The sequence below is a fragment of the Schistosoma mansoni genome, chromosome W (genome assembly GCF_000237925.1).
Source record: "Schistosoma mansoni strain Puerto Rico chromosome W, complete genome".
Lineage (NCBI taxonomy): Eukaryota > Metazoa > Platyhelminthes > Trematoda > Strigeidida > Schistosomatidae > Schistosoma > Schistosoma mansoni.
In genome coordinates this window covers 39,013,193-39,037,937 of record NC_031502.1, presented here as the reverse complement: position 1 = coordinate 39,037,937, position 24,745 = coordinate 39,013,193, and the positions used below count along the sequence as shown (strand labels likewise).

General features: G+C 39.0%; 1 protein-coding gene across 1 annotated transcript in view; it reads left to right on the top strand.

Moving 5' to 3' along the window:
• The window catches only part of Smp_024000 (putative vacuolar protein sorting (vps33)), a gene marked incomplete at its 5' end in the record, with an annotated part of 40,005 nt that extends 17,317 nt beyond the window's left edge, over positions 1 to 22,688 (top strand). Inside the window, 4 exons of the mRNA XM_018789644.1 lie at positions 1,720 to 2,249; positions 4,005 to 4,355; positions 9,930 to 10,204; positions 21,964 to 22,688. Coding sequence (XP_018655066.1) covers positions 1,720 to 2,249; positions 4,005 to 4,355; positions 9,930 to 10,204; positions 21,964 to 22,271 — 1,464 coding nt within the window. The 3' untranslated portion in view covers positions 22,272 to 22,688. The remainder of the gene's footprint in view (positions 1 to 1,719; positions 2,250 to 4,004; positions 4,356 to 9,929; positions 10,205 to 21,963) is intronic.
• Between the last annotated feature and the right edge of the window lie 2,057 nt (positions 22,689 to 24,745).

The following is a 24,745-nucleotide window of genomic DNA, read 5'->3' as shown; positions in this document are numbered from 1 at the left end:
TACAACCTCAAGTGGTGTCCGACAAGGCTGTCCACTATCCCCGTTTTTGTTTAACTTCATTATAGACCTGTTGCTGCAAATAACACTCTCTTCGACTGAATCTACAGGAATTGATCTCCTACCAGGGGGACCACTAAGCGACTTAGAATACGCAGATGACATAGTCCTGTTTGGTGAAGACGCTGGCAAAATGCAGAGTCTTCTGTTGGAACTCAGTAATAATGCCAGGATGTTTGGGATGCGTTTCTCCCCATCCAAATGTAAATTGTTACTCCAGGACTGGCCTGCGTCAACACCTGAACTAAGGATAGGGAGTGAAGTAGTCGAACGCGTCGACAACTTCACTTATCTTGGAAGTCTGATCAGCCCTAATGGGTTGGTGTCTGACGAGACCTCAGCACGGATTCAAAAAGCTCGTTTGGCTTTTGCCAACTTACGTCACCTATGGCGTAGACGAGATATCCGTCTATCAATTAAGGGACGAGTATACTGCGCATCAGTTCGTTCTGTTCTACTTTACGGCTGTGAAACATGGCCATTAAGAGTAGAAGATACTCGTAGGTTACTAGTATTTGACCACAGATGCCTTAGAAATATTGCTCGCATCTGCTGGGATAACCGGGTAAGTAATAGTGAGGTTAGACGCAGGGTATTAGGGAACGATGGTAAATCAGTTGATGAGGTGATGAATCTTCATCGACTGAGATGGTTGGGCCATGTGTTACGTATGCCTGAACACCGATTACCACGACGCGCTATGATGACTAGTATTGGGGACGGTTGGAAGAGAGTTAGGGGCGGCCAAACCAAAACATGGCATCAGTGCTTGAAGTCACTAACTTCTAGTCTGAGCCATGTTGGCAGATGCAGACTACCTGGTTGGGGTTCGCGTGACTATCGTAACCAATGGTTGGAGACTCTGTGTTACATGGCTCAGAATCGATCACAATGGCGTAGGTGTATACACTCTTTATCTTCCCTTAAACCTTGAGATTAAAATTGCTTCATATCTCTCTTCCTTCCTATACTATATCCTTATATACAACCTATAATTTATATACTACTACCAACACTAAATTAACTACTATTAATCCGGTGTTGATCTTGTTGTGCTAACGAGGTATGGCAACTTGGACCGATGCATATATGTGCCTGGTCCTACGTTGTAGCTGACTGACTGACTGTGCATCATTCTTTTGATCAACCCAATTATAATAAAGTATCCGTATGAATAAAGTTGTTGACATCAGTTTAGTACACTCTGGATTACTTTAGAATAATTTGTATTTACAAAATACAATTAGCGAGCAACAACTTTGTACAGAAATATCTCATTTTTCCCATCCGACAATTTGAATTTCTACAAGACAGATTATGTACCAGTAAATAGCCACTATATATTCTTATCTACTTACTGGTCCCATATAAATGACAATAAAAATCCTAGTCATTTCATACAAATAAATTTTCCATGCTTAAATTACTTCACACTAACTTATTAAGTTTCGAACGTCTTCACTGAAACTCAATGTCTGCTTGCGTAACATAAAAAAGTTAACTCAAATGATTGACTATGGTTATACTTATATCGCCTCAGTGAAATGGTTGAATCAGTATGATATATTTCTGTAGATTTTTCTGATTATGATTCTACCTGAATTAAATATCATGAATATTCATCTAAAAAATAACCGTTTTTATTCCTTTCGTTTTATGAAGGATGTTAGAGATGTCCATATATCTCGTGTTCATTCATTACTTTTGGATTGGCGTGGTAAACTTCAAGATTCACGTGGTGATTTAGAAATGCAATTGGTTAGTCAAAAATCTACTGTTCAGCACAAACAACATTCTAGTCCAAACTTAATTCAGACTACTAGTACTATTAATAACACCTATAATTTGCGGAATATTAGTACACGTCTAGGTCCATTTTTAGCTAAAAGACGTGAATTGTCATTTCTGTTAGCATGTTTAGAACAAGTGTTATGTGCAATGACACTTAAAGAACGTGTAGAAGATCTACGTACAGCACAAAGTTTATTATTACAATCCGGTAGCGGGGGAGCTCTTGCAATTGGTCAAGTTGGAATTCCCTCTATTGATGATGACGATGATGATGGTGACTCTAATGCTGCTGACAGTAAACGAAAATTTACTCCAGTTTCAATTGGTGGTTCATGTGGTAATTTGGCGGATGTATTAAATTCTTTACCTATGCGTTTAGCTATCGAATGGTTGACTACACAGTGAGTTAAGATCTGTAAATTGTTCGAAAATCTTCATCAGAAACTTCAGTTTGTCAACATTTTTTTCATTACTTTTACAATATTTTGTATAATTCAGTTAGTTTCTGACAGTTCGGTTTTGAAAAGAAATGTTGTTTAAAAATAAACCTACATAGATCGAAATTAATAGGATACTGAATCTCTTCACTGGTGGTGTTCTCAGGGGAGTCTAAATGACCTCTGGCTTTATCAAACGTGTTCAATAGTTGAAAAAAGAGGCGTTTCACGTATGATATGTATAAGGAAATGAACGGTTTGATGAGTTGATGCTGATCGCGTGTTCAACAGTTAACTCCATGTATAGTGAGAATTGAAGTCATTTCACGTGGAATGTCAACAAAATTAGGAATGTAAGTTGTGTACAGCAGTATATTACTATAATTAAGAATTTAGGGAATAAATTGGATGCCGACATAATCGTTTTGCTTATTATCAAAGTAATAGTGCATATAATGAAATTAATGGTAGATATCCACTTAGTGATAGTGAATAGCAGGATCAGGATAGTGTGTTGTAATGTCACTGGAAATGAATTGGAAATATAAACATCGTTATCCTGTCCAAAGACTTCGTTTGATTCATCACGTTTTATAGTGTTACTCTATTCAAAAGCAACTTTTGAATGTGTTTTGACAAGCGATTATTTCAATTACCTCGGCGGTCCTTGCATAACAGACAAAATGACTGAATGTGCTGCATCTCGAATATCTGATATTCTTATTATTTGAGGGACTTCTGTATGCATTTCAGTTTTCAGTAACTGACATGCTTTCAGATTGATACGGCTTCCTATTTCCAGTAATTTTGGACTTCTTTGGAACACGACTTTTCTAGATACTCGAAACGTTACAGGTGAGACATTCTATGAGTGAGTTATTAATTAAACGCGGTAATCATACCCACCGAAGAACATTGCGTATTATATGTATTCAAAAATGTATGATGCGCTTTCAGAAAGTTGGTATATAGAGCATTGTTTATGGCAGAACTATCGTCACTAATGAAAGATTTCAGAAGTATTCTTACCAAAACACTGTCTCGAAAGAAGATTGAGAACTTTCTAATCAAGCTTTAATATGCTGCTCAGATATTTAAATAATGTACAGCCGCGCTTGTAAAGTCCATTATAGGTCTTAGTGGGATGTTTGGTTTATTAATTTTAGGTAAACTACAAAAATGTGATGTAGTGCATGACTTGGGATATAAAATAAACCATAAAAAGATGTCAGTGACTGATTTTAGTTCTTTCAAAATTTGACTTGTCTCTGATTCGATTTTATTTTTAACTGTTTGAAGATCTTTTGGATCAATCTTTTGATATGGTCCGGCATACGTGTGTATTTTAACCAACCGGTTGTTATCGTTTACATAACCTTCAATTATCTCAACCTCTAGATAGAAACAAATCAGCATGTGTACAGTATAACTTCGACCAATATATTTTTCTCTTAATCAGCTTTTCGTATCATAATTATTTACCTAATTATCTTAAATCACTTCTGAAGTTTTCACTCTTAGGTCTAGACGCAATTCGCATTATTATTGATAGTCATCCATCATGAATGTCCTTTTTTGTTTCTTTCCTTATATATCATCTACTTCTGGGCTTAGCTGATCTGCTTTATAAGATTTTTTTCTAACTATCTAATGTATACAAAACCAATATACATATCCGTTTGCTTCAGAATTATTGGTTTTTATGTGACCTTTTTTTAGCCATGGTGATCATCTAATTGATGGGCTCCGTCTGGTTGCATTGAACTGTGTTTTACATGATGGATTAGGTGATGAATTGTACGAGGTAATGAGTCGTGCCATAATACATGCTGCTGGTCAAATCACCTTTCCTATGCTTGAAGCGTTATCCTCACTTGGGTTATTATATCCTCGTTCTAAACTCCCTGAAATATCATCTACAAAAACATCTATTACAAACAATCATCCAACTGACCCACAATCAAGCATGTTTGTGGCGCAAACAAATAACTCGACAAAAAAGTCCAGTCATTCACTAACTCATACTGTTGCCAAGTTAAAATTAACACAACGACAAAAATCTCGCTACAAGTAAGATTTTTTAAAATTTCAATGCTCTAAATAGATTGGATTGGTTCAAGATTTATCGTATTTGATGAATAACTAGTAATATGATATTTTTATTTGTCTGTCCTCACTCAGATGACGAACTATGAGTCATGACAACTTTAGAGGGATCAGTCACCATTCAGATATTCCCTTCATACTCTTCAACTTCTGTCAATTAGCGTTGTGTCGTTTCCATCACCCAATGTCCTCAGTGAGTATCTCTGGCTTAGTTGAACCAAAAGCTTATCTCATTAACCATCAGCACGTAGGGAAGGGATCAAAAGCTTTTCGTGTTCAGTTCATCATTTTCTATTGAGCTTAGAACCGTAAATGGTTCCTAATGGACTTTCATCCTAGCAAATCTAATAATAAATTAACTAAACTAAAGACTTTATGTTATCCTATCTCAAGGTGATAGTAAAAGCTAAATAACAACATCAAATTTAAGTATAGAACAGTACTGACATTCTAATCTTTGTTGAAATTGTTCAGTTTTAAAATACTTTGAATCATAGACTAATTTCGGCTAAATAACAATTTCCACTAACCTTCCTTCCTAATAACAGTCAGTTATCTGTTTGTGATTAAGTTTAAGAAGTATTCTTGAATACTCTATGACTGGTGAAGTTTAATCAATATTTAGAGATAAATATTACTGGTGAAGTTAGCGGTGTAGATCATTAGATTCTACCTCAGTCGTCCAAAGTTAATACGCTCTTCATAAAACTTATAGGTTCCTGGTCACGTATCTCTTGCACAGTCGTAGTAACGCACTATTGAGCAGACCCAAAGTAAGATAAAATAACAATCTAGGGCTCCTTAACTTTCAACAGTTGTCTATTTGAGTTGATAGTATTTACTTAAGACAGTAATCTAAATTATGAATCAACCAAATCAGGCTGAAAAGAAAAAACATATCAAGTTAGTTAAAACATATTTTTTTCTGCAAGATACCATGATAAACTTTGTAAACTAAAATAAGGGCTAGGCTAAAATACCAATAAGAAGACTAAGACGAAAAATAGTAACATATTAAATAACCAGTATGCTTTATATTGTTAACTGTAAATTTTCTAGTTAGTTTACTGTTTGAAATAAATGTTATGACTGGATTCTCTCATTAATGATTACTTAAAATAGATCTTCATGGTAGAGATGTATTTTTTATTGCACTTGCGATAGTGTACATACTATTTGCATTTTTTTACTTTCTCTTGTCCTCATTTTAACTCATTCAAGTTCTAACTTTTTTCTGTCTGTTGAAAATAGACCAGGTTATCTAATTTTTAGTTATTACATGGTAGTTCTTTCTCTAAAGGATATTGTTGATGATATTTTTCTAATTCAGTTCTGCAGTACCATTTGTCGTTATCTAATTGGTTGTTGTCATTTTTAATTTACTATTTTTGTTATGTGTTCCAAGGTGATCGATAAAGTTTTTCCTTTTCAGTTTTTGACTTCTGTACGGAGTATATCCGGTAAATCTTGTCTTCTCTATCTCTATTAGCGTACGGATTACTAACTTTAAGGTGTTGTTATTTGACAGACCACCGGTCTGAGCCAATCTTTTTCGCCGTATCAAAAGGAACTTCAATCGTTCGTAAACGATAGCATTTACTGTAGGTCAATCGGAAACGCCAATACTCTAATCGTTTTTGTAAAGACTAAATACTCAGTCATTTTTGTGTTGTTTAGATGTACACCACCTTTACAACAAAATTTCACTAAACTTGTAAGTTGACTTTGTTGTAGTTAATTATTATGGCGTCCCACTTCCGTGGAAACATGCAAGCCTTCATGTGTAAATTATCAACTAAAATATTTTGAAGATTGTGATTAGCTTACGACAAAATAAACCATTGTTTATATAAGAACTCTCGTCTAAATTAGAGCGAATAGTTTCACAGTATTTGAGCGCCGAGTTGATGTAAGACATTAAATAGGAATAATATATTTGTAAAATCTCAGCGAATGAATTTGTAGTTCGCTGAGATTTTACAAATATATTATTCCTATTTAATGTCTAAACCATTGTTTGCTCATGTGATCTTATCACTAGCACACTAGATAATACGATATAATATCGATCAAGGGATTAGACTCACAACTCAACTATCTAGTTCAGAGAACTCAACAACGCCATAGGTCCAGTATTTCACGATATAAGTGACTCAGACATTTAATATCCGACCAACAATTGAGAATCAGATTAAAGTAGACAATAGTTTATTAGTACAATTCGCAAGTAATCAGCACGGTGAAACCCGTGTAGAAATCAACCTTTTGATGTTTAAAAATGATTTGTATGTTTATTACAGCCGGACGTATGTCTTCACTCGGTAACCAATCACAACTTAGTCTCACTTGATACATAGGAAGTTTTTTTCTGAATTTACTGGTGTTTATGCAATTAAATTACGTAATTGATTCTAGTTATATGATGTAATGTTTGCGAATCTTTCCATCTAATGACTTACTTACTTACGCCTGTTACTCCTCGTGGAGGAGCACAGGCTGCCCACCAACATTCTCCATCCAACCCTGTCCTGGGCAATCCTTTCCAGTTGTTATTCATCCTTTTCATATCTGCTTCTATTTCCCGGCGTAATGTGTTCTTTGGCCTTCCTCTTTTCTGCTTCCCTTCAGGATTCCAAGTTAGGGCTTGCCTCGTGGTGCACTCTGATAATTTCCCCAATGTTCATCCTACTCACTTCCAATGTATTTTCCTAATTTCTTCACTTGGAAGCTGGTTTGTTCTCTTTCATAGTAGGTTGTTGATGATGGTATTTGGTTAACGGACATTCAGTATCTTACGTATACAATTGTTTATAAATACTTGTACATTTTTGATGATAGTTATGGTAGTTCTCGAAGTTTCAGCTCCGTACAGTAGAACTGTCTCGATGTTCTCATTGAAGATCTTGACTTTGATATTGGTTGACGGTTTTTTTGAGTTCTATATGTTCTTCGACTGTAGGAATGCGTTCCTTGTTTTGCCGATCCTCGCCTTTACATCTGCATCAGATTCTCCTTGTTCATCAATGATGCTTCCCAGGTGCGTGAATGTTTCCACCTCTTCTGGAGTTCCTCTATCAAGTGTGACTGGGTTAATATTCTCCGTGTTGTGCTCGTGAAGGTTGCTTCTTCCTTTGTGTATGTTGAGGCCTACTGATTCAGAGGCTACTGCTACATTGTTTATCTTGACCTGCATTTGTTGATGTGTATGAAATAGTAGATCCAGGTCATCTGTGAAGTCCTAATCGTCTAATTGATCCTGAGATGTCCATTGTATTCCGTGCTTCCCTTCAGATGTCGAGGTCTTCATAATCCAGTCAACTACCAGAAGGAAGAAGAAAAGGGATAGTAAGCAGCCCTGTTTGACTCCGGTCTTTACTGGAAATGCATCTGTCAGCTGTCCTCCATGCACGACTTTTCACTTTAGTCCGTCGTATGAGTCCCGGATAATGTTGAAAATCTTCTGAGGAACTCCATAGTGTCTAAAAAGTTTCCATAATGTTCTCCTTTCCGTACTGTCGAACGCCTTCTCATAGTCAACGAAGTTGATATATGGTGACAAGTCCCATTCAATGGATTGTTCAACAATGATCCGTAGTGTAGTGATTTGGTCTGTGCACAACCGATCATTACGGAATCCAACCTGTTGATCTCGAAGCCGGACATCTACTGAATCTCTCATCTGGTTCAGCAACACTCTGTTGAATACTTTTCCTGGCACTGACAGTAGTGTGATGCCTTTAATTCTCACACTTGCTCAGATCTCCTTTCTTAAGTATATTGACGAGGTATCCTTCTTTCCAGTCCGTTAGCACTTGTTCTTCCTCCCAAATATTCTTGAATAGAAGGTGAAGTGTTATGAATTTAAAAAATAAAGAAGGCTGTAAGCTAATTTGTTGTGGTTTTATGTCCGGCTTTTTATACGTGAATTATTCACAATCGAAATACTACTTGTCTAATCTTAACACTGTGACAAATCAATGACATTCGACCAGCCCTTCCAATTGAGTCCAGAACACAAATTGCATCTTCTGCTATGCGAATCATTTATTACAAGCATACTCGCTTTACATACTAAACAGACAGACAGACCTCATCACATCATAAAATAGAAAATAATATTTGTACAAGATCAAGCCAAATGTGGCTGTGAACGTGGGATACAATAATCAATAAACTGATTATAATTTAGGGACAGTAATCCGTTATAATAATAATTCATAGATCAAAATGAAACTTATAATAAGATGAATATAGATATACATAATCTAATTACTCAATAGTTAAACCACAAGAATATATATAGAATAATAGTCCATTAATAGGTCCTGGAAGTTACCTGTACTTACGTCTTCACTAGGATATAACATGAAGCACGTTTACAGTTATTTCAATGTCTGACTTCAGTGCTTCAGCTGGTATATTGTCAGGTCCCGCTGCTTTCCCATTCTTGATTTGTCTTATGGCCATCTTGATTTATTCAACCGTTGGTGGAGTGAGATCTATGGGAAGGTTTGTGTGTGCTGCTTCGATGTCCGGTGGATTCAATGGGGCTGGTCTGTTCAGCAGTTCCTCGAAGTATTATGCCCATATTTTCCTCTGTTCTTGATCTCCGTGAATGTCTTTCCTTCTTTGTCCTTGACGGGTCTCTCTGGTCTACTATATTTCCCTGCTACTTTCTTCGTTCTATCATATGGTTGTTCCATATTCCCTTCTCTTGCAGCTTTTTCCGCCGGCGTTGCTAGTTCTCCCATGTATTTCTGCTTGTCAGCTTTAATGCTCTTCTTCACTTGCTTATTTGCTTCTGTGTAGTCTGCTTGTGTCTTGACTTTCTCTGCATGTGTTCGACTGTTGTTAATTGCTATTTTCTTGTTCTTCCTTTCTTCAATCTTGTCCAGGGTTCCTATAGAGATCCATTCCTTATTGTGATGCTTCTTTTCGTCCAGCACCTCCTGACTTACTGAAGTTAATGCTTCTTTGATCCCTTTCCAGTTGTCCTCCATCTTAGTCTCTTTCTGTAGATCCTGTAGAGCTTGGAACCTGTTGCTGAGAATTATCTTGAATTGGTTGAGTTTATTAGTGTCTCGAAGCAAGGTTGGATTGAACCTTTGTAATGTTGTTACACCAGTTGTCCAGTGTTTCTTTAGTGCCAGTTTCATCTTGGCCATAGCCAGGTGGTGATCTGAAGCTATGTCAGCTCCTCTCCGGGTTCTCACATCTTCCATTGACCTTCTGAATTTTTTATTGATACAAATATGAGCTATCTGGTTCTCTGTGGTGTGATCTGGTGAGATCCATGTAGCTTTGTGTATGCGTTTGTGTAGAAATATTGTGCCTCCTATAAACAATTTGTTGAATGCACATGGATGCGCACTGCTGAGGAGTCCCACATTAGAACGGAACGGTCGTCCAGTGCTTCCAGGTTCTCCATGGTGGTCTAGCTTCAATTGACTCATAATCTCAACTATTAAAATTACTATCATATCCACACAAACCCCTTCTGATATTAAATATTTTTTAAATACTTTTTTCTACCTTTAGTTATCTACATCATTTGTTACAGTTGAGCAATTGGAAACAGGCCAATAGACATGTTGATCGTACAGTTATTTCACCTACATATGTTTATTCTGGTCAACATTGCCCTTTAGTTGTTCGACTTTTAGAGTCTGTTTGGTCAGCTGGTCTTTTAGACTCGAAATTTCAATCTGTTAAGTCAAACTCTTCCGCTGCTGAGCAAAATCATTCAGACTTTGAACTAATTGCGCAGCCACAATTAATTGAAGCACTTAAACGAATGGGTCTCCCATCTGAAGGTATGTTTCTTGCAGTGACGATTATAAAGAGGAAGTTCCTTGATATTTTATAAGTCTCATATTCTTAACTAATTAAATTAGAAATCAACATTTTTAAACTGTTAGGTGATAACTAAAATAACAAATCTTCTACCTCAACTTTGGGCTTGTACTGTTATGGTAGTTTGAAGATTTTTATTGAAACGTTTTATTTTGTAATTAAGGCAATCAAAGAAAATTTCACAATTATTTTCCATTTTTATTGTCGGTTTGAGCACCCGGGCAGTATCACAGCCCTCACACAAATCAATGATATCTGAGTGGCCCATATGTATTAGGTGCACCCTCTCATACCAATGTTTATATTATGTATATGTTAAGAGTTTTATTTTTAATAGATGATAAATCTTCACAGTCATTGGTCAGACGATATCATTTCACATTTCTACTAGTCAGTAGCACAAGGTTTATGGAGTGACAATTGCATTTATCATTAATTCATGTATCACCCAACCGTTGCTGCTACCTTGACGTGGTGGTCGGGCCTGCCTATCGTGATGATCCAATCGAGCTATGCTGGCTGGAACAATCGTTCCTCAAGGCCCCACCATGCCAGACAGGTCGGTTGAAGAGCGGTAAGACTAAAAGCAGCAATCCCAAGGTCCGAAGGCGAAGTCGTACTGCCGACTGTACAGAGGTGTGACGGCAATAAGGTGTTTCCTTCAGACAACCAGCATAACAGCGATGCTGCCCTCAAGGAGGGGTGGGGTTAGAAAAGGTCGACCCTAAAAATGCACACCTCGCCTTATCCCACGGATATCCGTCTCCGGCGGTAAGGTCCTTTGAAGAACGGAGCTAACACTTCAAAAATTCCCCACAAAAAGGTCGTGTGTGACCGGCCTCAAGCAGTTGTCCCTTGGGCACTGCGGTCACGCTCCCAGGTCGTTAAGACCAACACTAATCCAACTTCTTTTTCAGGTCCCTCAAGAAATACCCTTCCACGGTGTGGGCAGCCGGGAAGTGATATTAGCCCTCATACCCGTAACAGCACACGAGACCAAGTTGGTCACATTCAAATTCCCTCTACACCTCCTAATAACTCTCTTATCTTCACGAATAACCTTTCTCACGCCCTTTTATCACCTCTCACCGCTAGGGCAAACGATTCGAGTACGTGGGACGTTATTCCACATATTTTCTATCTGTATATAGGCAATCTGCCATACGTCGTATATAGCAACGCAGTTGAAAGTTTTAATGGGAAAGGCTTTTTGATAAATCGCCGATACTCTTCATCTGCTGGTCACAAACAAATTCATATCGTGCATGGTCAACCACGTTATCGGCGCCATTTCCCCTTGGGTGCCAGTGGGACAATAGGAACTCGATTAATTCCTCAAAGTAAAATTTTAAAAATTGTTTACCAATTTGTGTATGTATCTTGGCGTCCCTCGTTATTACACATCATTACACCGTTAGATAAAACTTTTGATGCAAAATTATTAATTCCCTCAGGTTCTTCGTAAATGTCGTTACAAGTAACCCTTAAAACATTTGTTGTCCAAATCGTAATACACTGAGAATTTTTATGCATCTGTAAGTACAGTCTCACGATTTTCGAATGATGCATCCTTAGACGGTGTCGGTTCACTTATTGTACTCTGGAGACTATTTATTTATTTATTTGAACACATAAATATCGGTACAAAGAAGCACCAGATATATATGCGCCACACAAATGTCATTTGATTTGTGTGAGGGCTGTCATACTGCCCTGCTTCCCAGACTGGAGACTAGATAAATGTTAACGTCTTATTTTTGCAGCTCCAAGTAGTATTTTATCCCTGGTTATCTAAGCTAATATGACAAAAGCTACTTTTGCACTTATCAATATTTTAATTGCCTAATGTAGTTTCAAATTATAGGCTTTCATAATCACCTTTAACCTAGTTGGAGCTCGCAAGCAACAAGCCCGAAAAATAGATCTGATTTCATTTATAGTCCTGCATGCACAGATAGGATCCTAGCACCACATGATTTCGGGATATGGACATACCAATATTTGACTAGCCTTATTTCTGATTTTCAATTCCGTTGGTTTTTGATTTTTTATGTTTGAGTATCCGATAGGTGCACCAAAATTCATATCATCCACTAAAGTTCCTATTGTGGAGCGCCACTTGAGCCAGGTCATACAGCAAACTATCATCTGAACCTACTACGTTTAATAGCATTCGTCAGAAATCTCCACTTCCAACTTTGAGTGTCACCATCATGTGTTCCTAAAAGTGACAGTTTATTTTGATTTTTTAGAATGTCTCCCACCTGGAGACGTCTTTGTTGAATCAAAGGTTGTTGATGACGTTTTGTTTTGTGATGCTTAAAAAATCCACGTTCTTAACTACTGGATTTGCAATATGGAGGGTTCCTTTTCATCCTTCATGACTAGTTTGTTCCCATTAAGATGTGCTACGTACCTCCAATCGCTGCTAAACTCGACATGCAATACTGATAATTGTAGGAGTAAGTTGGAAGAAAACTGGAGGTGGACAAACTAAAACATGGCATCGGTCGATGGAGTTGACTAGTGATTTGAACCATGTTGTGTATTTATAACCTTATTTTTCAGGTAAATATTCCTGTTTGACTCCGTAGAACACTCATTGTAAGAGCTAGTGTTACGTATATTTTGTCAGGCTCTACGTCCAATATTAGCCCTCATGCCCGTAACAACACACGAGACCAAGTTGGTCACATTCAAATCCCCTCTACACCTCCTAATAACTCTCTTATCTTCACGAATAACCTTTCTCACGCCCTTTTATCACCTCTCACCGCTAGGGCAAACGATTCGAGTACGTGGGACGTTATTCCTGGTCTTCTGAAACCACGCTCTAAACTACATGTAGGAACTTTTAATTTCCGAACATTGTGCTAAATTGGACAACAGGCCTCCTTAGATAGGACTTTAGAATCTCGCACCATCGATGTGTGCTGCGTCTCCGAAACGCGCATACCAGATCCGAGTAGCGTCATTTATTCGACCTCACCATGTCATAATAAAGAACCAACTCGATTCACACTTCGTGTATCTGGAAGCCCTGATGCTGCTCTCCGTGGCCTCGCTGGAGTAGGTATAGCATTAAGTCCTAGGTCAAAACTAGCTCTTTTAGACTGGATCCCAGTAGACAGTTGTCTGTGCGCTGTCCGACTAAACGGAACAGGAAAGACTCGGAAAGATAGGGACACTCTTCGTTGCCCCTTCGTCGTCTCTGCCTATTCCCCCACTGACTGCAGCTCTGATAATGTAAAGGATGAGTTTTACAGAAAGCTTTCCGACCTTCTCCGAAAAGCCAGGCGCTCTGATGTAGTAATAGTGGCTGGTGACTTTGATGCTCAAGTAGGTAAACTAAGCGAAAGGGAAAGACACCTGAGTGGATCTTACGGTGTCGTGGTTGAAAGAACAGATAATGGCAACCGTCTGTTGCAGCTGTGCTCAGATAACCGCCTATTTCTTGCAAATACTAACTTTAAGCACAAGGAAAAGCGTCTTTTGACATGGCGACCCCGAATTCGTCCCAACGTTGGACCCAATTAGATCACATCGCTATCAGCCACCGATGGAGGGGCTCGATAGACTGTCGCTCATTCTGGAGCACATGCTTAGATTCAGATCATGCTCTAGTGCGAGCAGTATCGGTCTGCGTCTTACTGGACGTAGGAAAAACACTGCAAGGAAACTTCTTAGGGTTCTACTTAATGATAGGCAAGCTAAGAATATATTTCAGGAACAACTAGAAAAACAGTTAGGCAGCCATGTAAGTTGTGCCCACCCCGAGGCAGCGTGGAATGACATCCGAAAAGCTGTGGAAACAGCAGTGATATCTGTTAGTACGGTAAACCATAGGGTTAGGGAGAAACAGCAGCATCTACCGCACTGATAGATACTCGTAAACTCATCCCACCTGGCTCTGAACATAGCTTAAGCGCAGGCTAATAAGAAGCCTACGCAATGATCGTAAACAGTGGTGGGTAGCGAAAGCAAGAGAGATGGAAAAGGCAGTGGCAATAGGTAACAGCAGACAGCTATTCAGACTTGTTAAAGAAATCGGTATTAGGAACCCAAATATCAGCGAAACTATATCAGATAAAGATGGACATATCATTCATTCTCAATCCAGGAGATTGGATCGATGGGCAGAACACTTTAGGGATCAGTTCAACTGACCTTCAGCCACACTTCAGTTACCCACGATCCCCAGTCGTCCTGAATGGCAAATTGAGGTAAGTCCTCCAACTCTCTACGAGGTTGAAAACTCTATAGGAAATCTAAAGCGAGGGAGAGCAGCAGGCCCTGACAAGTTTACCCCTGAGATTTTTAAGGATGGTGGTCCAGTACTAGCAACGAGATTGACTGAGGTCTTAGGTAGAATCTGGGAACTGGACGTAATTCCATCTGACTGGTCCCAATCACTGATTGTGCCAGTCTATAAGAAAGGACAAAAGTCCTCCTGTGACAATCACAGAGGAATCAGTTTGACTAATATAGTGTCTAAAATATTAGCTTCAATAATACTTAGGCGCCTATCCAAAGCTCGTGAAGAGCAGACTAGAGAAAACCAGGCTGGTTTCCGACCTGGACGTGGTTGCATAGACCAGATATTCACTCTACGTCAGGTCCTAGAACATAGACATACATTCAGACGTCCCACAATCGTAGTATTTCTTGACCTTAAGGCGGCATTTGACTCCGTTGATCGTGAGGTTCTATGGCAGTGTTTGTCACTGAAAGGAGTACCAAAGAAGTACATTAACCTCATAAAGGCTCTCTACTCGAACACAACTGATCGAGTTAGAGCCTATGGCGAACTGTCATCAGAATTGGTTACCTCAAGTGGTGTTCGTCAGGGCTGTCCACTCTCCCCATTCTTGTTTAACTTTGTCGTCGACATGCTTTTAGAGATAACACTCTCATCATCTCAATCTCCAGGAGTTGAACTTTTACCAGGAGACTCACTTGTTGACTTAGAATACGCCGATGACATAGTTTTATTTGGTGAAGACGCTGACAAAATGCAGTCTTCTGACCACTATAAGCAACTATGCAGGCATGTTCGGGATGCGATTCTCTCCCTCGAAGTACAAAATGTTACTTCAGGATTGGGTTGCATGGACACCTGAACTAATGATAGGGAGTGAAGTAGTTTAGCGTGTCGACCGCTTCACTTATCTTGGGAGTCTCATCAGCCCTTGTGGTCTGGTGTGTGACGAAATCTCAGCACGGATACAGAAGGCTCGTCTAGCTTCCACCAACTTGCGTCATTTATGGCGTAGGCGAGATATCCGTCTAGCAACAAAAGGACGGGTTTACTGTGCAGCAGTCCGTTCCATCCTACTTTATGGAAGTGAAACATGGCGGATAAGAGAAGAGAACATTCGTAAGCTACTAGTATTCGATCATAGATGTCTTCGAAGCATTGCTCGTATATCCTGGGACCACCGGGTAAGTAATGCAGTTGTTAGGAAACGGGTACTAGGTAAGGATGGCAAATCGATTGATGAAGTAGTGAAACTTCATCAGTTGAGATGGCTGGGACATGTGTTACGTATGCCCAACCACCGGCTACCCAGACGTGCAATGTTCCATGGTGTAGGAGTAGGCTGGAAGAAAGCTAGGGGCGGCCAGACCAAAACGTGGCACAAATCCATGAAGTCACTGACAATTGGACTGAGCCATGTTGATAGGTGTGGACTACCTGGTTGGGACCTGCAAGATGATAGCAATCGATGGTTAGAGACCTTGAATGACATGGCTGAAAATCGTTTGCAATGGCGAAGGTGCATCCACTCTTTGTGTTCTCCCAAATTCTGGTCTTCTGAATTCTTCATGTCTCTATGTTTTTCTATTTCCAAATTCATTTCACTGGATTATACTCTTTGAATGACATCTTCAAACCCTAATCTTTCGGATTACTGCTTATACTCTTACTACCTCTACCACTTTGGGATTTGGATCGACAACTACTTTTCTGTGTTAATGTGTTATGGCAACTCGAACCGATGTGCGTACGTACCAAGTTCTACGTTGTAACTGACTGACTGACTGAGTTGATGAGATCATGAATGTTCGTCCAATGTTCGTCCTACTCACTTCCAATGTATTTTCCTAATTTCTTCACTTGGAAGCTGGTTTGTTCTCTTTCATAGTAGGTTGTTGATGATGGTATTTGGTTAACGGACATTCAGTATCTTACGTATACAATTGTTTATAAATACTTGTACATTTTTGATGATAGTTATGGTAGTTCTCGAAGTTTCAGCTCCGTACAGTAGAACTGTCTCGATGTTCTCATTGAAGATCTTGACTTTGATATTGGTTGACGGTTTTTTTGAGTTCTATATGTTCTTCGACTGTAGGAATGCGTTCCTTGTTTTGCCGATCCTCGCCTTTACATCTGCATCAGATTCTCCTTGTTCATCAATGATGCTTCCCAGGTGCGTGAATGTTTCCACCTCTTCTGGAGTTCCTCTATCAAGTGTGACTGGGTTAATATTCTCCGTGTTGTGCTCGTGAAGGTTGCTTCTTCCTTTGTGTATGTTGAGGCCTACTGATTCAGAGGCTACTGCTACATTGTTTATCTTGACCTGCATTTGTTGATGTGTATGAAATAGTAGATCCAGGTCATCTGTGAAGTCCTAATCGTCTAATTGATCCTGAGATGTCCATTGTATTCCGTGCTTCCCTTCAGATGTCGAGGTCTTCATAATCCAGTCAACTACTAGAAGGAAGAAGAAAAGGGATAGTAAGCAGCCCTGTTTGACTCCGGTCTTTACTGGAAATGCATCTGTCAGCTGTCCTCCATGCACGGGCGGCCAGACCAAAACGTGGCACAAATCCATGAAGTCACTGACAATTGGACTGAGCCATGTTGATAGGTGTGGACTACCTGGTTGGGACCTGCAAGATGATAGCAATCGATGGTTAGAGACCTTGGACGACATGGCTGAAAATCGTTTGCAATGGCGAAGGTGCATCCACTCTTTGTGTTCTCCCAAATTCTGGTCTTCTGAATTCTTCATGTCTCTATGTTTTTCTATTTCCAAATTCATTTCACTGGATTATACTCTTTGAATGACATCTTCAAACCCTAATCTTTCGGATTACTGCTTATACTCTTACTACCTCTACCACTTTGGGATTTGGATCGACAACTACTTTTCTGTGTTAATGTGTTATGGCAACTCGAACCGATGTGCGTACGTACCAAGTTCTACGTTGTGACTGACTGACTGACTGAATTCATGTATCATCGTCAGTACAGATCCATTCTTACTATATCATTTCATTCCATCGGTGTGACGACGGTTCACGGGTGAACTCGAGGAAGCTCTAAGAAGCTCAGAAATAGCCGAAGATATTCCATCTAATCATCTTTTGGAAAAATATTCCAGAATCTCTACGTGTAGTTTCCCTATTGAAAAAAATGCTAGAAACCCCCGTATGCAGATTGGATGAATATAATGATGATTTCGTTTTTACTAAAAACTATAAATGCCTGAGAGTTTTGTACCATATTTGACACTGTTTGTAATAGCATTCCTTTCACTTGTCTTCTCATTTGTGATTTGGAGTGTCCTAGCGTTCGAGTGCTGAAGTTGTACTCGGAATATCAAGAGTCTATGCTCTATACATAACAACTGGCGAGGAGGTGAACTTATCAAGATATCAATTACGTTTGAACAAGTTGAAGCGTTGCTGTAGCGTCAAAAAAACGTTACAAATGGTTCCAGATTCCTATTCCAGAAGTTTTAATTCAGTAAATGAGCCTAAATGAAAAGGGGCTAACAGACGATACATTGAAATCTCATGTCGACCAAATCATTAATTCTATCCATGAATTTCATTTTGATGGTTTGAATCGTAGTCCAAGGGATTCAAAAATGCATTGAAGGTCGACCTAGGAAAATCTAATTATACCTTAAACGTCAGAGTACTGCTACGCAAACTTGGCACAGCTGAACATGAACGCTACACCAACTTCATTCTCCCCAAGAATTCCATCATCGTCGTCAGTTGTTATATATGAAGCTTAGATTCTTAATATTCCGAGTACAACTTCAGCACTCGAGCGCTAGGACACTCCAAATCACAAATGAGAAGACAAGTGAAATGAATGCTATTACAAACAGTGTCAAATATGGTACAAAACTCTCAGGCATTTATAGTTTTTAGTAAAAACGAAATCATCATTATATTCATCCAATCTGCATACAGGGGTTTCTAGCATTTTTTTCAATAGGGAAGCTACACGTAGAGATTCTGGAATATTTTTCCAAAAGATGATTAGATGGAATATCTTCGGCTCTTTCTGAGCTTCTTAGAGCTTCCTCGAGTTCACCCGTGGACCGTCTTCACACCTCCTCTCTTTAAAGTCTCTTGTGTAAGACTTTTTCCTCGGGTCCGCCTGAAACTTAGTTACCGAATTCCTCGCACAGTGTTGCTTTGCCCTTTCTTCTTTTATATCTTCTACATTCGTTCTCCTTAGGTATTTTTTGAGATGAATACACGAGCATTTCAAACGGGAGTCGGCTTTGTGGGATCAATGTCCTGCCATCCCTTTGAACTTGATTTATAAGTCTTATACACGTCCCGACATTTCTCCGGACTAAATACAGTACATTTCCGATCCGACGTTCTATGACACCTGATTTCCACTTCCTATTACCTGGATAAGACTTGACAGGTACCCTTTCGCCCACCTGGAAGCTGCGAGTGACCATCCGATACTCATTCTGAGGCTTATTTGTCTTTCTGGACGGTAACATACTGTAAAAGACTGTCCGAATTTTCTTTACGAACATACACTCAGCTGCTGACTTTCCTTCTGGCACTGCCGGATCGGGGATAACTCTGTTAGACATTAAGAATTTACCGATCACTTGTTCTGGAATACCTTCTCCTCCCTCTTTGACCAAAGCTCTTTTTATTGTATCCACGTATCTTTCTGCTTGGCCATTAGAATGTGGATGGGACGGAGGAGGCTGTAGATGCGATATTCCATTTTCACAGCAAAACCGTCTAAAAGCAGATGACATAAACTGAGTGCCGTTGTCAGTTACCAAGATCACCAGAACCCCAAAGCATTCAAACAATCCTGACAATTTCTTATTGTACTCTCTGACGTCGTTTTCGATGTCATATACTTCCGGCTATTTTGTGAAAGCATCGACAACAACCAAGTGATTTCTGTCCTGTATTGGACCGGTGAAATTAGCGTGTATTCTTTGTCAGGGTCCGTCTGGTTTTGGCCATAGTTGTGGTTCTGCTGTAGTCGGATTCGTTGCGACCTCTAAACAGGACCAACAACTGCGATACTTTTGTTCTATATCATGGTCCATTGATGGCCAGTATGCGTAGCTTCGAGCCAGTGACTTCATTTTACTTATCCTCGGGTGCCCACTCTGGAACTGTTTAAGGACTTGGTGTCGAAGATTTCTGGAGATAGCGATACGGTGGCCAAACATAATGCACAAATCGACAAATGTCAGTGAATATCATCGACGAAAATATTGTAAGAGCTCTCCGTGTAGTCTAGATGAAGGCCACTTGTTGAGTATACAGTGGCGAACAATCTTCAACTCAATATCCTTTTCGCTAGCTTCTTTAATGACTTCAAATGTGATCGGTATTTCGGAAACTGAGTCTGCCAACACTGTGTGAACCTCAGCCTCAACATTTACGGCAGCTACAAGTACCTCTTCTTGTTTTGTATGGGAACCAACTAATCTTGAGAGGGCATCTACTTGTCCAAAATCCGTTGTCGGTTGTTGCTTTATCTCGAGACCATAGCCCAGTAATGTAGTTGCCCATCGCTGTAGACGGTTCGCTGTGTATACAGGCTTACCCTTGTTGGACCCAAAAACTGTCATTAGCGGTTTATGGTCTGTTAATAAGGTAAACTGTCTGCCAAATAGCATCTCGTGGAACTTTTTTACAGCGAATATAATAGATAGGGCTTCTTTCTCTACCTGACTGTAGTTCCTTTCTGTTGTAGTCAGCGGTCGTGCAGCGTGAGAGGTTGCCTTCTCAGATCCGTCAGGGTAGGTATGTGAAATCACTGCTCCTATTTCGTAATTGACGCATCTGCTGCGACCACAATTAGAAGACCTGGATCATAGTGTGTAAGCAGAAGGTTTGATGATAGGATCTTTTTAGTTTTAAGAATGCTTCTTGTCATTCTGTTGACCAGACCTATTTGCTAGCCTTTTTTTAGTAATAAATTCAAAAGGGCACGGAGACAATGCAGATCTGAAAGAAAAGTACCATAATGACTAACTATTCCCAAGAAGGAACGTAAAGTTGATACATCTATCGGTGGAGGCATGGTCTTGATAGCCTCGACATTTTCTGAATCAGGCTTTCTTCCGTTTTTGTTGATTATGAATCCCGAATAGAAAATTTGCTCCGTGTAGAAATCACATTTCTCAGCACGTAATCTGAAACCATAATCTGCTATACGTCTGAGAACCATATCCACCTTATTTTCCAATTCAGCATAGTCCGTACCTATGATTAGTATATCATCGAGATAGGCCGCAGTACCAGGAATATCTTGCAGCATAATGTCCATAACTTGTTGGATGATTGAAGGGGTGGTCTTTACTCCAAAAGGAGGTCTGTTATATCGGAACAAACCTTTATGCGTGTTTATTGCCAGATAATGCTTCACTCTTCGGCTACTGGAATCTGTTGATAAGCTTCTGATAGGTCCAGTTTTGCAAAATACTCCCCACCCCATTCACTTTCACAAATAAGTCCTCTGGTAACGGCATAGGGTACTTATGGTCTTCAAGTGCTTCGTTTAATCCAGTCGAATAATCTACACATAGCCGGATATTTCCATTAGGCTTTTTAACAATCACTATTGGTGCTGTCCAATGAGAAAAATTCACTGGTTCTATGATTCCACTTCTTTGCAGGTGCTCTGATTCTTTTCAACAATAGGTAGCGCTGCATAAAGTACCGGACGTTTTGGTCTAAAAACAGGGGTGGCTCCCGGTTTAAGAATCAGTAATGCTTCTGCCTTTTTGCATTCCCCTAGTTATTCCGTGAACACTTGACTACGTTTCTCAAAAACAACGTTCCTGAGATTCTTCTCCGCTGGTTTGTTAGTTTTCACGTGACTGTTTAAATGATTAATGTAGTGGTTTTTATACCAAAATGTTCGATATATATATATATAGAGAGAGAGAGAGCTTTTCTCGAAATCTTCACATCATTTTACTGTTGATTTTCTCTATTTTATTTCAGAAAAATATTCAACTAGAAATTAAGCACACATTAATCTTTTTAATTCAGAGACTACTTCATTAAGAATAATTCTGCTGCATTGAAGTTTTTACTTCACTTACATAATTTGATAATCGACTGAGATATCTGTGAGACAACTATTAACCTCAATTTTCACTTCTCATAGTTTAGTTGTCTTATCATTATTATTATTGTAAAAATACTAGTTAAGTGAATACAATTTCCTAAACTGAATTTCTTTACTCATTAGTTACCTTCGATAGTACGTGATTTTCTGATTCCATGATACATGTATTTTGTACACTAATCATAATCATGGATTTATGATCATGTCATTATTCTAATACATTATGCATAACTAACTGTCAAAACTTCAACTATTGAAATATTATTATTTTCTAGAAACTGTAAATAAGGAAATTTCTGTAAATCAAGTTAAAGGATTTTCTTTTTTCTTTTATTCCATAAGTTGCTTCAAATTTGGGTCTCGTTAATCTCTGTGATCCAACATTAACAGCTGCAGGGTATCAGCATGATATATTTTTTAAGAAGAACCGTCAAAATGCCCCACCTCCACATCCTTTACCTCTTGTAAGCACTGATCAACCTATTGTCGTAGCGTTTCCTGGCGGTTGTACATATGGTGAAGTTGCAGCTCTTAGATTTGTTGCTAAACGGAGAAGATGGAATCTACTTATTGCTACATCGTGTATGCTTACATCGCGAGACTTGTTGCAGCAAGCTGGAAAAGCAGCAATGAATGTGAACTCTCTATAGGTTTTAAAATTTCTTGACAGGCATTCTTTTGATTGTCTCCTCAAATTTTTGATGTTGGAATCTCCACTTTCAGGTTCTTTATGATGGCCTAGAATTGAGTGTTTTCAGTTTTATTGTTATTTGTTCCACTCAAATAAGGGATTTTTTGTCATATAGGTTTCTTGTGTAAAAACTACTGACTTTTTTGTTAAATATGTGATTTTGTATGAAACTAGTGTTTTTACACAATAAAAGCTCATTTCTACATTCACTCCCTGTTACCAGTGTTATCCAACAAATGCATTTTTACTACTTTTTTGCAATATTTCCGATAATATTTTTGTTTGTTTTTCCAAAATTATTTTTGCACTTTAGTAATTTTCATTCTTTCTCCCAATGAATTATATTTTTCTGTAATACAGTCTTGTTAAATACTCCATTTATTTCATTCAGACCACCTTTTTATGTTAATTTATCAGGTTTGGATTCTTTAGCGTATGTGTTAGTATTTGCGCATCTAGCTGTTCATGAAATATTGTTTTTCCTTCAATCGAGTCCCACTGACCCGTCAGATTCTATAATGATTTAGGTGGAGTCTAGAGACGTCTGATGTTTCTCGATTCTAACTTTTATTTCTACCTTATTAGATATAAATTCATTACAACTGCTGTTAAATTGTCATGATAAAAATTTTGGTTGGTCGAAGTAACTATATCATTACAGAAAGATTAAACAGTCTTAAATATAGCAACTATACCAATCAGTCAAACCAACTGATTGTCAATCAACGAAACGACATCGAAATAGTTTTGCGTTGAGTTAAAAGCTACTTGAGTTACTTACACCTGTTACTCCTCGTAGGGGTGTATAGCCCGTCCACCAGCATTCTCCATCGAACTCTGTCCTGGACAATCCGCTTCAGTTGCCATTCATCCTTTTGATGGCTGCTTCCTATTCTCAACACAATGTGTCCTTTGGCCTTCCGTTTACCCTCAGGATCCCAAGTTAGAGCTTGCCTCGTGGTGCACTCTGATAATTTCCCCAATGTTCGTCCTACTCACTTCCAATGTATTTTCCTAATTTCTTCACTTGGAAGCTGGTTTGTTCTCTTTCATAGTAGGTTGTTGATGATGGTATTTGGTTAACGGACATTCAGTATCTTACGTATACAATTGTTTACAAATACTTGTACATTTTTGATGATAGTTATGGTAGTTCTCGAAGTTTCAGCTCCGTACAGTAGAACTGTCTCGATGTTCTCATTGAAGATCTTGACTTTGATATTGGTTGACGGTTTTTTTGAGTTCTATATGTTCTTCGACTGTAGGAATGCGTTCCTTGTTTTGCCGATCCTCGCCTTTACATCTGCATCAGATTCTCCTTGTTCATCAATGATGCTTCCCAGGTGCGTGAATGTTTCCACCTCTTCTGGAGTTCCTCTATCAAGTGTGACTGGGTTAATATTCTCCGTGTTGTGCTCGTGAAGGTTGCTTCTTCCTTTGTGTATGTTGAGGCCTACTGATTCAGAGGCTACTGCTACATTGTTTATCTTGACCTGCATTTGTTGATGTGTATGAAATAGTAGATCCAGGTCATCTGTGAAGTCCTAATCGTCTAATTGATCCTGAGATGTCCATTGTATTCCGTGCTTCCCTTCAGATGTCGAGGTCTTCATAATCCAGTCAACTACCAGAAGGAAGAAGAAAAGGGATAGTAAGCAGCCCTGTTTGACTCCGGTCTTTACTGGAAATGCATCTGTCAGCTGTCCTCCATGCACGGGCGGCCAGACCAAAACGTGGCACAAATCCATGAAGTCACTGACAATTGGACTGAGCCATGTTGATAGGTGTGGACTACCTGGTTGGGACCTGCAAGATGATAGCAATCGATGGTTAGAGACCTTGAATGACATGGCTGAAAATCGTTTGCAATGGCGAAGGTGCATCCACTCTTTGTGTTCTCCCAAATTCTGGTCTTCTGAATTCTTCATGTCTCTATGTTTTTCTATTTCCAAATTCATTTCACTGGATTATACTCTTTGAATGACATCTTCAAACCCTAATCTTTCGGATTACTGCTTATACTCTTACTACCTCTACCACTTTGGGATTTGGATCGACAACTACTTTTCTGTGTTAATGTGTTATGGCAACTCGAACCGATGTGCGTACGTACCAAGTTCTACGTTATGACTGATTGACATGTCCACACTGTCAAACGCCTCATAGCCAATGAAGTTGATATATGGTGACCAGTCCTATGCAATTGATTGTTCAACGATGTTCCGTAGTTTCGCAATTTGGTTCGTGCGCGACCGATCCTTACGGGATCCGGCTTGTTGAAAAAGAAGTTGGGCGTCTACTGAATGTTTGATCCAGTTCAGCAACACTGTTAGAAACTTTATTTGGTATCGATAGTGTTGTGATACCTCTGTATTTCCTAAACTTGCTCAGATCTCCTTTTTAGGTATATTGATGAAGTGTCCTTCATTCCAC